The sequence below is a fragment of the Oryctolagus cuniculus genome, chromosome X (assembly GCF_964237555.1).
Source record: "Oryctolagus cuniculus chromosome X, mOryCun1.1, whole genome shotgun sequence".
Taxonomy (NCBI): Eukaryota; Metazoa; Chordata; class Mammalia; order Lagomorpha; family Leporidae; genus Oryctolagus; species Oryctolagus cuniculus.
The window spans coordinates 48,217,153-48,232,725 of record NC_091453.1 but is presented as its reverse complement, the minus strand read 5'-3'; the positions used below and the strand labels follow the sequence as shown (position 1 = coordinate 48,232,725).

The window sequence follows — 15,573 nt, the reverse complement described above, 5'->3', positions numbered from 1 at the left end:
CAGTATACTCTACACTGGCTACTATTTGAGAATCACATGGATGCTCTTCAGGCATTTAATGACCAGCATGATTTCAGTGGACAAGACAGCATTGTTCATTGCTAAACAAGTAAAATAGGTTAATGAGTCTACTCATTAAATGTCACAGAAGATTCAGGCTGTTCTTTTATGTACTAAATAACATTATGCAAACCTGTGCATGCTATTTGACTTTCCTTTTGAACTATTATTATTATTATTATTAAGGCCTGTGACTTCAGTCTCAGAGTTATTCTACCCAGGGAGTAGGCAGAGGTTATGGGTAGCAAAATCCAATGCAATTCAGAAACAACGGCACTTCAGCAGCAATATCATCTTGATTTCCTGTTCATAGAACAATTAACTTTTCATGGTTTTCAAAGATGTATTCTCTCACTTGTCAGGTTAAATATCAGCATTATTGATATTTTGAGCTGGATAATTTTTTTGAGGGGTGCTCCTAAATTTTTGTTTTATTTGAAATATCTTATAAAATATTTTAAAATAAGAGAGCCAAGGGGTCCTTAACTACTTCAGTGCTAAAAGGAATGGAAAGGAAGAGACGGAGACATCAGTAGGAGAGATAGAACATCTGACATCTCCAGGTTTTGGGATATATAGTGGTACCACTCATATGGAAGGTGGCAAAGGAATTATGTTTGGAGCAACCGAGGAGCAGATGTGGAAAGCAGTTGGTAAAAGTTAAGCTCTCCATATTTGTAGTACACAGGACAGTGGAAGGCTGGAGCTCAGGGACAGGGTGGGGCTGCATCTAGAATCTGATGAGCATGCTGTAGACAGCATCCTTCGTCGGAGGGATGATTCCAGCAGCTCACTTTTGCCTGTCTTTGTAGGGGCGTTGGGAATATCCTGGGTGAAATACTATTGCCGGTATGAGAAGGAGACTAAAACACTCACCATGACACCAATGGAACAGAAGCCGGGTGCTAAGCAGGTCAGTTCTTGTTTGTGTTACATTTTGGGGGGTTATACCTATGACTGTATCTCAGAGAAAAATGCCAGTTAACTATTAATCAAGTCTGTCACTGTCTTCTGATGCCATGACTTTATATGGTCTACTTTTGCATTGGACCAGATACCTCTATGTTGAGTGAAAATTCTCTTAGTTAATTATGTTAGGTGCTCTGAAAGTACCTCTGATTTTTCAGACATTTATTATTATAAGTGTCTGTCACATTATGCAAAGAAAATTTGCAGAAATATGGGTGAATTGCTTTTAAGAAGTCTGTACTATGGAACTCTGCAGTAGCAGGTGTTTAAAATGTGTATGAATCAATTTCCAGAATTCCATCATTTTAGGTTTATTTATTTATTTGAAAGTCAGAGTTTACAGAGAGAGGAAGAGAGAGAGGAAGAGAGAGAGAGAGAGAGAGCGCACCTCCATCTGCTGGTTCACTCCCAAAGTGGCCACAGTGATCAGGGCTGAGCCAGGCCAAAGCCAGGAGCCAAGAGCTTCATCCAGGTCTGCCACCTGGGTGGACAGGGGCCCGAGCACTTGGGCCGTCTTCCACTGCTTTCCTGGTGCATTAGCAGAGAGCTAGATCAGAAGTGGAGGAGCCAAGACACAAACCAGCACCCATATAGGATGCTGGCGTCATAGGTGGCAGGTTTTCCAGCTATGCCACAGTACCAGTCCCATAGAATTACATTTTTAAAAGAATTCAGCTATTGCCTAAAGTTGGAATAGCACATTCTGTGTAATGTTCAAATTCTTTATCCAGTTAATATCTTTTCTTCTGCCCTTCAAATCCTTGCCTACTTCCCAAGATGACAAGATACGTTTAACACACTGAAAATAATTCACTCACTTGGAAGAACTTGATCTTTTACACACACACACACACACACACACATGCAGAGATTTTTTTAAGATAAAAGCTGTTTAGTCCATTATTTGTATTCTAAAAGTAGTTCATTATGTCTCTTAGCCCTTTAACTGGCTCTCATTGTCTTAGTGCATGAAGTTTAAGTATTTGTGCTCTTTGCAAATTGTTGGAAGCACTTCAAGGTTCATTTGTTAGCCACTACATGTGGTACATGAAAATCCAATTTAGGTAGGCCAAGATTTGGAGAAAAATCGGGCCAATTTTTCTCCATTGCTAGTACTTTCCATGGAAAACCTCTCCTGTATGACTTGTTCCTATGAAATTAGAGAGAGCCAAGAATTAGTCTCAGTCTATTGAAAACTGCTTTTAAAAAAATCTTTAAGCACAAAATCACCACTGCACTTTGAATGTGAGTTGGAGATGGGATGGGACTCTGCTGAAACATCTCAGAGTTTCCAGCATTCTTATCCTTGCTGTTGTCCTGGCTATTTACTTACTCACAACCCTAAAACCCTCCTTAGTTGCTGGCCTCCCAATTACCAAAGCGCTTTACAGTTCTGGGTCCCATACATTCATCTTGTGCTACAGCATGCAGTTTGTCCCAAGGCTGTGGAAACTTAGCTGATGTGTTTGACCAGCACGTGTTGATAAGCAAACGAGCCTGCAGTCTCTTCCTTTTGTTTCAATAGCCACGTTACCTTCCAAATGCTGGATGCTAAAGCTCCTCTTGTAGACAGTAGCACCATTTAGACCCCCCGTCTCCTTCTCAGGAGTATTTATTGCAAAGCCCAAGACAGACTCAGCAGACACCGCTTTCAGATCCTCCTAGCAGCTGAGAGCAAGCCCTCGTTCCAGTTTTTCTTTTCTTCTTCCTTTTTCATTGAACGGCTGCTTGCAAAACTGCCCTGGTGTCAGTCTAAGCAGTTTTAATGTAAGATTCTCTTTGGACTAGAAAGAGGAACTTGTTTCCTGAATTAGAAGATGGGAGGATGTGGAAGCCGTTACTTTGATTTCCCCGAATTGGAGTTGGAAATGATTTCTTCTTGTCAGTACTCTGACTCAATTCCTGATACTGGTTTGTGTTTTAGAAATGTAAATAATGCAAATGAATGATGTTGTAATAATAGTAATAATAATAAGTGATACGGTAATAATAAGAGTCACCATTCCTTGAATACCTGCTGTGTGCCATGCACTAACATAAGACATGTTCCATCACGTGCCCACATTGAGCCTCCAGGCAGCTCCACGCAGTGAGTATTATGAGCTGAATTTGAAGATGGAAGCATTGGCCCTCTTTCTGATTACTATGCATACTAGTGTTCCCTCTTAATTGAGCTTATCAGTTCTTTTTTGTTTAGCACTGCTCACTTTCCTGATCACCTTTCCCAACACTATTTTATTAGATCTTCACCTTTTCCATGTTAGGAAGTTGTGGTGAGAAGATAGCATGTTGCATTTTGAGTCTATGAATTGGGTTTAAAATCCTAGGTTTCTGGTCTGGTAGCTTTTACACTTTAAGGAAATTGCTTAATGTTTCTCAGTCTCAGTTTCCTCATCAGCAAAATGACAAGGATTATGGTTCAATTCATGAACATTTATTGAGCAGTAATCATTTGCTAGGCATTAGAGGGGATAAGGGTGAATAAGATATTATCCATGCCCTTGAGGAGTTCTCAAATAGGGAAATCAGACCTAAAAGCAAAAAAAACAACAAAAAAAATTAAATAATTTGCAAAGCATAGAGTGGGCAATGTATGGGGTTGGGCACGGATTTTGGAGCATATGAAAGCTGGACTGCAGTTTTTTCCCCATATTTGAAAAAATAACTTTATAGAGAAGGGAGAGAAGGGAGAGAAACAAACATTAGACAGAGACAGACAGACACAGAGAGAGCGCCCATCTGCTGATTCACTCCAGAGATATTTGAAATGACCAGGGTTGGTTTGAGCTATAGCTAGGATTTGGGAATGCAATTCAGGTCTCTCACTCACATGGGAAGCATTTACTTGAGTGAGAAACCAGTTACTTGAGCCATGGTGTGCATTGATGGGAGGCTTGAGTCAGGAAGCAGAACTGGGAATTGAACCCAGGAACTCTGAAGTGGGACATGTGCATCTTACCCAATAACTTAATGTAGGGGAAACACCTGCACCTGAGCTGCCATTTGTAGGACAAGTTAGCGTTTAGCCAGACAGAGGACATAGACAAAGTCATCCTGGTGTTGTGGATGAAGGGAGGAATATATACAGAGGCATTGGATCATGAAGGCGTATGATATGTGTGTGAAAGGCTTATTTTTTTTTTTGAGAGAGAGTGCCCATCTGCTAGCTCATTATCCAAATGCCCATGATTGCCAGGGCTGGGCCAGACTGAGGCATGGAGCCGGGAACTCAACCCAGGTCTTCTACATGGGTGGCAGGGGCCCAGTTACTTGAACCATCACCACTACCTCCTAGGGTACACATTAGCAGGAAACTGAAATCAGAAGCAGAGCCAAAAATCAAACCCAGGGACTCTTATATGGGATGTAGGCATCCCAATCAGTGGCTTAATCAATGGGAGAAATACATACCCCTGAATTGAGTATCTTTGGACCTATTGGGCATAAAATATGTGGGTGAGCTGCATGGAGATAAAAATAGTAGGCAGGGCTTATACCTCTGAGCTGCAGTGCCTTGGAAACGTGGAATTGAGCATTGAAAGAGCAACAGTGATTGTATGACTCTGCATATTACTCTCACCTTGAAAGATTGCTATGTGACATCCCAAGTGTTGGGGGTAGGGCAGACATAGTCCAGTGTTACTTTTTAAGTTTGAATTTTAGAATGTAGGAGCAGCAAAAGTATTGGCCTTCCAGGGGTTGAATGTGCCAATGAATGAGAAGAAGTCTTGGGAGATTAGCTGTGCTGGGCTGGATGGCATTGTTTCTGTGAACAGACCTGGCACTTGGGTAATGTTTCTGAATTTGAGATAGTGGGTGGGTAAGCGTTATTCCCAGTTAATAGATTGTGAAGTTAAGACTCACAGAGGGAGAATGATATGCCCAGGGACATGTAGCTAATAAATGGTTTGACAAGATCTCAGGTCTTGTTGTTGTTTTGTTTTTGATGAAGATTTATTTTTATTTATTTGAAATTCAGAGTTATGGAGAGAGAGAGAGAGAGAGAGAGAGAGAGAGAGAGAGAGAGAGAGAGAAAGTGCTTCTATCTGCTGGTTCACTCCTCAAATGACCACAACAGCAGCTGAGTCTGCGCAAAGCCAGAGCCCGGAGTCAGGAACTCAATCTGGGTCTCCCATGTGGGTAATAGGGACCCAAGTACTTGGGCCATCTCTGGTGCTTTCCCAGGCGCATTAGCAGGGAGCTAGATAAAAAGTGGAGCAACCAGGACTTGAACCTGTGCCCACATGGGATGCTGGTGCTGCAGTGGGTGGCTTAACCCATTACGCCACAGCACTGGCCCCAGATCCCAGGTCTTAAGCTTCCTAGTTTATTACCATTTCCAACTACCAACTTGGGTGACTTTGAATAAGCTGCTTTACCTCTCTGAGCTTCACTTCCCCCTAAGGTTTGTTGTGAAGAAAGTTGGTTTGAAAACACTGAACGTAAATTGTGACACATCGTATAGGATAAGCGAATGTTACTTTCTCTTCCTGACACCTTCAAGTGTCTGGATGTGAGAAACAGAAATGTTTGTCTCTCCTCTTCCATCTGCCACTTGAAAGGAATCTTCTTTGCTCAACTTCTCCCTAACTTTTGGAGACTTTGAAAAAGCCACTTAACCCCTTGCAACCTCCCTACTTAAAGACCTCATGAAACTTTTATTATGTACACTTAATGCCATCTGGGCAGTCCGTTCCCCCTACACTTTCCTTAGATGATGTGCGGTAAGCTTCCTGTTAAATCTTCCATGCTTGGAAAGAGTGCTTGACCACGCTGAGCATTTTCTCCCCGTCTCAGCCATTGATTCTTGGAGCAGGGAGAAGCCATCTGCCATCTTGCTGCAAGTACCATTTGAGAGGACAACGTTCTCAGTGAGTCTACACATTGCTCCTGCTGCCTTGACAGACGCCTTCCACATGACACTGTGGACGCTGCAGGAGGCAGGAGAAGCTTCTGTGCATTTTTTCCCAAAATTGTTTATCATTTTCTCCTATCAGGGGCCCTTGGACTTAACCTTGAAGTATTGTGTGAGAAGGAAGACAGAGTCTATCGACAAGAGGTTCTGTTTTGATATAGAAACAAACGAAAGGTAAGCTGGGCTGGTGTAGGTTGGCGATGTACCCACATGCCAGATGCTGAGCCTGGATAGATCTTGTAATTTCCACTGTCATTCCCTGTCAATGAAAATGAGCAAGGCTGTTCAAGACAGCCTTGGCTCAGCTCTTCTGGCAGCCTTCCACAGGGATCCCTGTTAAACCTGGCTTGGAGTTGATTTGTTTTTCTATGCAAGCTTCTTCACTTAGATTTGTCTCACCTGCTCTGGCCAGAAAAATGTCTGTTAGGATTTAATTTGTTATTAGATATGCAAAAGGTCAGCATTTGGTAATGTGGCAAGATATGAGGGGATACCAAAGCTCATGTTTTTATGATGAATATATTAATATAGCTTTAAAAATAAGTGCATTGGAACACATTTAAAATTATATTTATTTGAGAGTACCGAGATAGAAACGGAAAGAGACAGAGAAAGCTCCCATCTGTTGGTTCACAAATGCCTGCAAACCAAATGTTTGGACCCAAGGCTGGAGCCAGAAATTGGAAATGGAATCCAGATGTCTCATGTGGGTGGCAGAAACCCAGTTAGTTGAGCCATCACTGCTGCCTCCCAGGGTCTACGTTGGTGGGAGGTTTGAATTAGGAGCCGGAGATGGCAGTGGAACCCAGGTACTCCTATGTGGGCTGTGGGAGTTTTAACCACTAGGCTAAACACCTGTTCCTGGAACACATTTTGGAGGTTTGTGGTGCTATTAGGGAACCTTTTTCCTCCCACTTAGTATAAAAAGGATGCAGACTTTTCCCTACTTTGCAGATACTAATGTGAGATGAAAATGGTTTTGATCATGAACTTTCAGGTATTCGAGCCATGCTTGCAAATTTTGAACTTGGTTGCATTTGTTTCTCTCCAATGCCCTCTGCCTGCACTCCCTTCCGTGGCTAATCTGAGTGGTTTTATCAGAGGAGGATCTAACCTTTAACCTTGAAAATGAAAGTATTTGGAATGATTTTGTAGAAAGGCATGCTTTTTTGTTGGGATGTTGATCTGAATTTCAGTGAATAAGTGCATTTCTAGATTTCAATCTGTTACTTGTGTATATTAAGTACTGAGTAATACAATTTAGCAAAATGATCAGATTCCTAGAAAGGAACTTGAAGGGTGAATTACAATATCATCTGAACAAAACTATCAGTGACTCGGATCATCTAGATCAGCCTGAGAAAAGAGGGCATTTTTAAATGCGGGAATAAGAAATCTCATGTATGCTTACTCATTTAAAAATCAGCATGCTATTATTGGACTCACAGAATTTTGACTTGTGACTCTATGTAATTTCTTGGTTAAAAAATGGATAACCCCAGTCAAGATGGCTGTGATAGTCAATATTGTTGCTGGTAACCATGAGACTGTCACTCGGTGTTGCTGACAGTGTCAGACCCAATTGGAAGAGGGGGGAAATGACTCTTGGTTATGGTTTCCCTTTCGTGAATCTGTAGTGTCTCTGATTCTTCCACATCAAGGCGATTAAAGGAGATTAAAATTTCCATGTTATGGTTCCATTCTGATTTCCCTTCTTAGTTTATTTTTCATGCTACTTGCAAATCATATCCCACAGCTGAAAGCAGTTAGGGACTGGGACAAACTTCTATTTCTTGCAACCTGGTGCTAAGCACGGCCCGTGATAAGAACTCAGTTTGGTGCTTATTTTTAAATGTGTTTTTCCTCTACCCTGAATGGTGAACAATTCTGATATTAGAATCCAGGAATTAAAGCTTTGGCATATCTATGATTGCAGTTACCACATTCTGTGCATTTTCAAAAGCATTTCCTCATGTAGACTGCTACATCCCTGTATGAGACCCAAATCCATGGAACTGACTTACCCATCTGAAGTCACATAGTGAGTGATGAGGCTGAGCTCCAACCCTGGCCTTTAGGATTCCAAAGCCCATGCCCTTTTATTTTTGTTTCATTGCTATTCTAAGCAGAATAAAGGAGCTATGAACTAGAGCACTATGTATAATAATGACCAAGTGCTGATGCACCTCTCAGCACAGGGAACTTTGCGGGAGATGTGCCATCTGCTGTCCTTGCTGCTCAGACCAATACAAGGAACAGAAGCAGGCTTCTGAGTAGACATCACGCACCTATACTTGTCTTCCTCGGAGCACAGAGCAAAGGGCTCTTTGTGTTCCTTTTCCTAGGCCAGGAAGAGAAGATTGCATTTTCATTCATGTTACTACTGGTATTTGAAACCATTGAGTCATAAACACATCAGAATTTGATGAATCTTAATAACAACAGTCTTCACATGAGGGAGGGACTTAATGTCCCTTTCACAAAGGAAGACAAGGAGGCAGAGAAAAGTTAAGCAACTTGAGTTTTCATAGCAAGTAAATGGTAATACCAAGCATTGTGATGTCCAAGCCTACACTGGTAACCCTATTGACATGCTATATGAGGATATTTTTTTTAAAAATCATTGAAAAATAGAATGGAAAGATAAACTTATTTTGATACAACGTTTTGAAGTCCTTGTAGTTTTTCCTAGTATGCATTTTCTACGAACTTTTTGGAGATGCCTACTTATAGGCCTTTATAATTCCATGTGGGTGACTGAGCCTCAGGGGAGGACAAGGGACTTGTCTAAGATCATGAAGGTAATTAGCAGAGGATCCTGGACTAGAAGTTAGTTCATTTTTACACTTTGTTGTTCAGTTCTTAGCAATATTGTTCTTTGCATTTGACTTTCTCAAGAATTGCTAAAACCTTTTTGAATAGTCACTTATTTCTTTGTTTTCTAGCATCTCTGTAAGATCAAGAGAGAACATTCAGCAGTTTTTCTGCTTCCCAGTTAGGGAAGTAAAACTCCAGGAGGGTTTTAACAGCTATCTGGTTTGCAGTGTTTGCTTTTCTGCCAGTTGTCTCTTGGTTTTACAACAATTACTAGACTTTCTAGCTCCAGAAGATATATCCAAAATGATAGCCACATCTTAAACTGGGAAAGGGAAAATGCCCAAAGCTTAATCCTTGTTTTCAGTTGACCAAGCTTCCAGGTAATATGGGGGGGATTTTTCGCTTAAGGCAGACTTTGATGAGGTAAGAGTTGGAAGGGCAGGTAGAACAGGAATCCCATGATAGCAGCACTAGAAAGGATCTCCTGGCTTGTGTGTTTCAATGCTCTTAATGGAAACAGAACCAGAAGTCTAAAGAGGCCCACTGAGACATACGGGGACTCTAAATGCTCTCATCATTGCTTTCACAATTTTGTGACCGAGAGAGAGAGCGAGAGCTCATCTTAACGATAAGTTTAAAGCAGGAAATTCACCCAGGAGAATGGATAAGAAATAAGCGAGAGGAATAAGGTACTCCTAAGAGCACAGCTAGCTAGCTAGAGAATGGAAGGAGATTTCACATCTGCAATAGTAGAGACAACCCCAAATACCTGCTGGGTTGTAAAGATCTAGAGATCACAAAGAATATCCCAACTTGGGATGTCTCTGGATATAGGTTGTGTCTTAGTCTCATTTGTGCTGCTAGAACAAAATATTTGAGACTGAGTAATATATAAAAAATAGAAAGATATTTTTCACAGCTTTAGAGGCGATAAGTCCAAGATCAAGGTTCGTGGAGGAAGGGATGGGAGGGAATGAACCCCACTCCCTCAAGGCCTTTTGTAGGGTCCTAAGCCCATCCATGGCGGGGGCTCTACCCTTGTGATTTAATCATCCCATAAGGAGCTCCACCTGGCAATACTCTGACTATGGCAATTAAGATTCAAGGCAGGAATTTATGGGAGATATTCAGACCATGGCAAGCAGCTTGCAAGTCAATAGGATCAAATCGGATTTAAGGCCATCTGCCATGTGGAAGAGGCCTACCAGGGCAGTGGGTTAAGAACGTGGCACTGTTCATTGAAATCCTGTCTCTACCATGTACCTGCTCTGTGACCTTGGGTAACCCCTCTGTTCTTCTGTTTTTCCTTCTGTGAAATAGGGATGATTACAGTAGTAACTGCTTTATAGGCTTGTTGGGGGCGGGAGGGGGGATTAAGTGAGTGAATAGATGGAAAGTACTTAGGACAGAACCTGGCACCTAGCGAACATTCAATCTGTGTTAGCTGTGTTTATTATTCCTAAAATTGCTTGTCAGCCAACAGGCCTCCTCCCTGTGGCTGAGCCAGTCTGCATGTCGTTGAATTCTTTCCAACTGGAAATGCTTCTTGGCCATACTCAGTGGTAGAGGGAGCAAAACCGTTTTCCTGACAGATGACTGTGCCTGTGATGTACATGCTCACCCCTAGAGCCCAGAACAAGTGGCTGCTTTCCAAGAGAGGGAGGCAGGAAGACCCCCAGTTTGCCTCCAGCACAGTGGGGCCAGTTTAAATAGGACATACCTTGGCATTCACCATCCTGCTTTCTTGCTTGCCCTTGGCATGAGACCACTAAGATACCACATCTTTTAGGATTCCCAGAGTTCCTGTTCTCTAAATTTCCCATTAGTATTCTGAGTAAAGATGACTTTGAGAAATTACAGTTCTATAAACCTGTGACTGCTTGGTATGGTACCACCCATGGCACAGAGGGATCTTAGATCAAGAGTCTATTTTCTTGGGTGAAATTTCAACTTTTGACTTGTCATTTTTTTCCCTCAGGCCGGGAACCATCACTCTACAGGCCCTTTCAGAAGCTAACAGAAGGCTATGGATGGAAGCCATGGATGGAAAAGAACCTGTAAGTTACCTTGGGCACTGGGGGGGGGAAGCACAGCAGCACACGGCTGGTGTATGAGTGCCCTCTAGTGGTTTAAGTGGGTTTAGGACAAATAAATGGTAATAAATTCTTCATACTCAAGGTTTCAGAGCTGGAAGGAGTTGTTGATTCTACATCTCTTGTTTAACAACTGAGACAACTTGAATTCCAGAGAAGGTAAAGGACTTGTCTAGGTTCACCCTCAGAGAAGGCATCAAACTCGGGCTTGCATTACATGTTTCTCAGCTCCCTGTTCCGTTGTTATAGTAAGTAGCTATGCCAACGAGTTCTTCTTAAGAAAGAAAATTAAGCTCTTTTTCATACTAATTAATTCATAATTAAATATGTATTCCAAAAAAGGATGGAAGATAATTTCCATGACAGTGAATAAGCAATTGTTAAACTTTCATTCAAAATGATTTTTCTGCCCCTGTCATATTCCCAAATGAGCTTACTTTCTTTAAGGATACAGCTGGTAGAAGAATTGGCATTGACATCCTGTAGCCAAAAATACTTCATTTAGAGTGAGGGAAGAAAATGATCCCCTTTAAAAGGGTTAGTGTTTATAATAGAGAGACCCATATGGGCTGTCAGAAATCATTGAAGAGCATTCTCTCTCTTCCTTATCTTCTTACTTGGGTTTCTTCTAATATCACATGTAATAATATCAGCTTCCTGGAGTCGGAATCCCAAAAACCTGGATTTGGGTCTTGGTTCTGCCATTGAATAGTTACAGCCTTGAGCAAGTAATTTCACCTGTCAGAGACTCACTTTTCTTCTCCATGGTAAAATGGCCTTAGTAATTTCTGCTCTACCTGTCTCAAAGCATTGCTTTAGAAAATAAAGTAAAAGCCATTTTGTAAGTCATAATGTGCTGTATTAGTTTTAGAGGCTCCTATCTGCTCTGAAAGATGTGTGCGAAACTACTGAGATAGAGCAGTGTTTGGATACAGTCTTATCTCTTGCTTTATTCAAGTCATAAACTGGCTAAGGTGCGAAATGCATTCCAAGATTTCCTTTTTGTGTATTTCGAGAGCACTGGATACTAAAGAAGAGTAACCAGATCCCAGATTGCATTCATAGCAGCCAGGAAGGTAGCAGAAGAGAAATGATGTTAGGAAAACTGGCATTCAGAAAGTAGCCTAGGACCCATCTTCCTTTCCCCTCACCACCTCCCTGGTGTTTAACTCCTGGGTGCCTGGGTTGTTTGTCTTGGAGGATGCTAGGGGACTCAACATAGAATCTCTCCCTCAATTCCCTCTCCTGAGTTTGTTCTCCCTTTAGATATTTAAAGCTCAAAGGACGCAGGTGGCCTTTTGAGGAAAATGTTGATAAAACATGGGCCCGCTGAATGTCGGTCTTCCCCAACTTGATTATGGCAGACTCTTCCCAAATTTCTTGTTTGTCAAAGTGACAGCCAAGGGTGGCCAGCCCAGAAATCTTTCTCACTGAAATATCCATGGCATGCATGCATAAACACAGCGTGTTCTTTGAGAAGCAGAGGTCCTTAAAGTAAGCTCTAACAGCTGCTGTATGCAGGGCTTATTTTGTACAGCTTCACATTGCTCATGTTGCTGATGTTTTACTGAACACCCCAGTCCACTAATCTTACACATTGCCTGCCTGCCTTTGTTTAAGATCTCAAAGAAGGTCAGGCCTTGAAGGGGTATCTTCAACTCTGATCACGAGACTCACAAAAATTTGGAAATCTAGTGAATGCAAAGGGCGTGCCCAGGATTTCCTTCCACAAGGTGGAGTCACATGCAGGACTTGCCTTTAAGAGTTAAAGACTCCTTTCTGATCTCAAATACATGAGAGGTGTATTTATCACGATGCATAAGACTTCAAAATGATGCCAAAAAAAAAATCCTGGTAAACACATGGGTCTCTTTCAGATGAACACTTGCCTTTCTACAGAGAAGCATCCATGAACTAGTCTTTGGGGTTGGGAAAGATTTTTTTAAAGATCTATTTATTTATTTGAAAGAGTTACACAGAGAGAGCAGAGGCAGAGAGAGAGAGAGAGAGAGAGAGAGAGAGAGGCACTCCATCTGCTGGTTCACTCCCCAACTGGCCACAACAGCTGGAGCTGCACCAATCGGAAGGCAGGAGCCAGGAGCTTCCTCCAGGTCTCCCACCTGGGTGCAGGAGCTCAAGGACCTGGGCCATCTTTTACTGCTTTCCCAGGCCTTAGCAGTGAGCTGGATAGGAAGTAGAGCAGCTGGGACTAGAACTGACGCCCACATGGGATGCCGGTGCTTCATGCCAGGGCGTTAACCTGCTGCGCTAGAGTGCCAGCCCCAGGAAAGATTTAAGTTTTACCATCAATGCTCTTTACCCAGTGTCCATGAGAAAACCACTTCCTTTCTCTCTTATTCTTTTGTCCTATCATAAAAATGCTCCAAATTTTACAGAAGTTGTTGTTCAAGATGGATTGGCTAGAATGCCCACAACAGTGAACTGTAGGCAATCCAGTGCAATTTTCAGAGATCATTAAGCTGTTTTCTAGGGACCTGGGCAGAGATTATTCTATTTACCCTGCGTTTCCTTCTTGCTGAAGCCCTGGAGTCTCTAGTGATTTTGACAATCTTTCTGGGAAAAGAGATTTAATATTATTTCCACTACTTACCTATAGTGATTCACAATAGCCATGACTCTTTCTGTTTTTCTTCTTTTATAGATTTACCACAGCCCCATAACGAAACAGGAAGAAAGTGAGTCATTCAAATTTCTGGTCTACTGACATGATAAGCTTCTAGCTCTACTAATCAAAGCAGATGTTATCATTATGATATGTACTATTGATGCAAGTCTGTATGTGGATGCCTCTGTGTGAATTGAAATTTAGCCCCCCCCACCTTTTTTAAAAAGTGTCTGTTGAGTGAAGTAAGAAAGCTCATCTTATCTTATGCTGGGGATTGAAGCGGTAATGTACAGGAAATATATACATCTTGTTTTGGATTTGCGATAGAAAGTGTATGAATTTCCACCCTAACCTTCCACATTTGTTATTGCTCATGCCTGCAGCAGGCATAATGCAGAGGGCTTAAAAAAAGCCTTTTGTATTTTAAGAGTTAAAACCATAAAATGTAACCCTAATAAAAAGGAGCTTTCCATTTAAGGGCAATTGGAGATGAGCAACAAAAACTTTGTTTCTCTCATTAGAGTCCCTGAGCATCAAGACTAAATGTTTGATGAGAGATGCTTGCTGAAGTAGAATCTAATTCTGATTTCCTTTCCTTGAAACAGTGGAGCTGAATGAAGTGGGGTTCAAGTTTGTTAGGAAGTGCATCAATATCATTGAGACCAAAGGTAGGCTCCATAGCTTTGATCTTGATCTTAATTTGCTGTAATAAAAGCATAACTTTGGTGGTGTTAATTTTGGTCACTATGATTTTATTCAGGAGCAGTTTCTCTAAAGCAGCAGTGACATCAGCTATTGGTCAGGACTCATCTTAGAGATGAAGGCCATTTATACACCTTGAGCACTGGACATAATGCAAAAAAATTTCACCAGATTCCAAACAAGTAATATCCAAGCATATCTGGATAATTTGCAGTTTGCTGCTTTTAAAGACAGAGAGCTTTGAATGACTTGTAAACCATGTCAACTATTCTGACAGAGTACCTGGGATCTCTCCAAGCTGTGTTATGATGGTTTCATCCTGTACGCATGAGTTGAATTTCTGTGACAACAGATATTGGTTTCAAAATCCATGGGAGCAAAGTTAAACATAGGCAAATGTGAGGTCACCATTCTTCCTGGTTGACAATACTCCCTACTTGTCCCTTTGAGGATATTTAGGATGTAGGTGAGTGTAGTGTATGAGCCAAGCCTCTTTTTGCTTTGGAATGTGGCTTCAGTCTTTCTCGGGGCTACTCCTGTATGCTGTTCAGAAGCTACTTGACAGTTGATATTTCCTTCTGGTTCAATTAAACCCTAGCTCCTTTCCAACATGGCAGCACTGTTCTCAGCTATCTGCTGCCACCCACCTAAGCATATGCTTCTGTTTACTGTAGAGTGACATTCTCTTCTGTTAAATGAATGAGGGCTTGGTACAATCCAAATAAAGGATGGGTAACATGAAGAGCTGCTTGAACACTGTTCCCATGTCACCTGGGAGGGCTGGAGAACTTGCATAGAGCAGGGAGAACCTTTCGTGTCTGAACTGACCGCAGTGTACCAGGACCTCCTTTCTCTAGTCGGGAGGGAGACGGAAGCTGCAGCCTTATGAACTGAATGAAGTGACGTGATTTTCTTTCCCTAGGGATCAAGACAGAGGGGCTCTACCGCACTGTGGGCAGCAACATTCAGGTTCAGAAGCTGCTGAATGCCTTTTTCGGTAACACTTTTGCTTTCATAATTCTTGTTGAGAGTGGTTTGCGTGTTCGAAAGGGATGTGACTGGAAGAGAAAGAACACATCAGTAGCGGAGGTTGTAGAATATTAAAAGCTTGGTTTCCAATGTAAAATGTACACATATTTGCCCACCCTGAGTCAAAGACAATCTTGTCTTGAAGACATGGCTGTCCTGTCTCCTTCTTCCCACGCCTCGAATCTTTTCAATCTGACTTCTCTCCTGATCTCTCTCCTCGAGTTGCTGTGGCCGTGCTGAGCAGCTATCTTCCTGTCACATCAAATGAACACTTTGCAGTCTTCATTTTGCTTGATCTTCTGTTGACTACTTTCTCTTTACTTGATTTCCATGCTACAGCACTCTCCTGATTCTTCTAACAT

At 41.9% G+C, this 15,573-nt stretch overlaps 1 protein-coding gene across 1 annotated transcript in view; it reads left to right on the top strand.

Annotated features, from left to right (window-relative positions):
• OPHN1 (oligophrenin 1) overlaps positions 1-15,573 on the top strand; it is a 363,857-nt gene that overhangs the window by 207,252 nt on the left and 141,032 nt on the right. The window contains exons 10-15 of the mRNA XM_051827157.2: positions 873-973; positions 6,027-6,118; positions 10,740-10,818; positions 13,517-13,550; positions 14,086-14,148; positions 15,105-15,179. Coding sequence (XP_051683117.2) covers positions 873-973; positions 6,027-6,118; positions 10,740-10,818; positions 13,517-13,550; positions 14,086-14,148; positions 15,105-15,179 — 444 coding nt within the window. The remainder of the gene's footprint in view (positions 1-872; positions 974-6,026; positions 6,119-10,739; positions 10,819-13,516; positions 13,551-14,085; positions 14,149-15,104; positions 15,180-15,573) is intronic.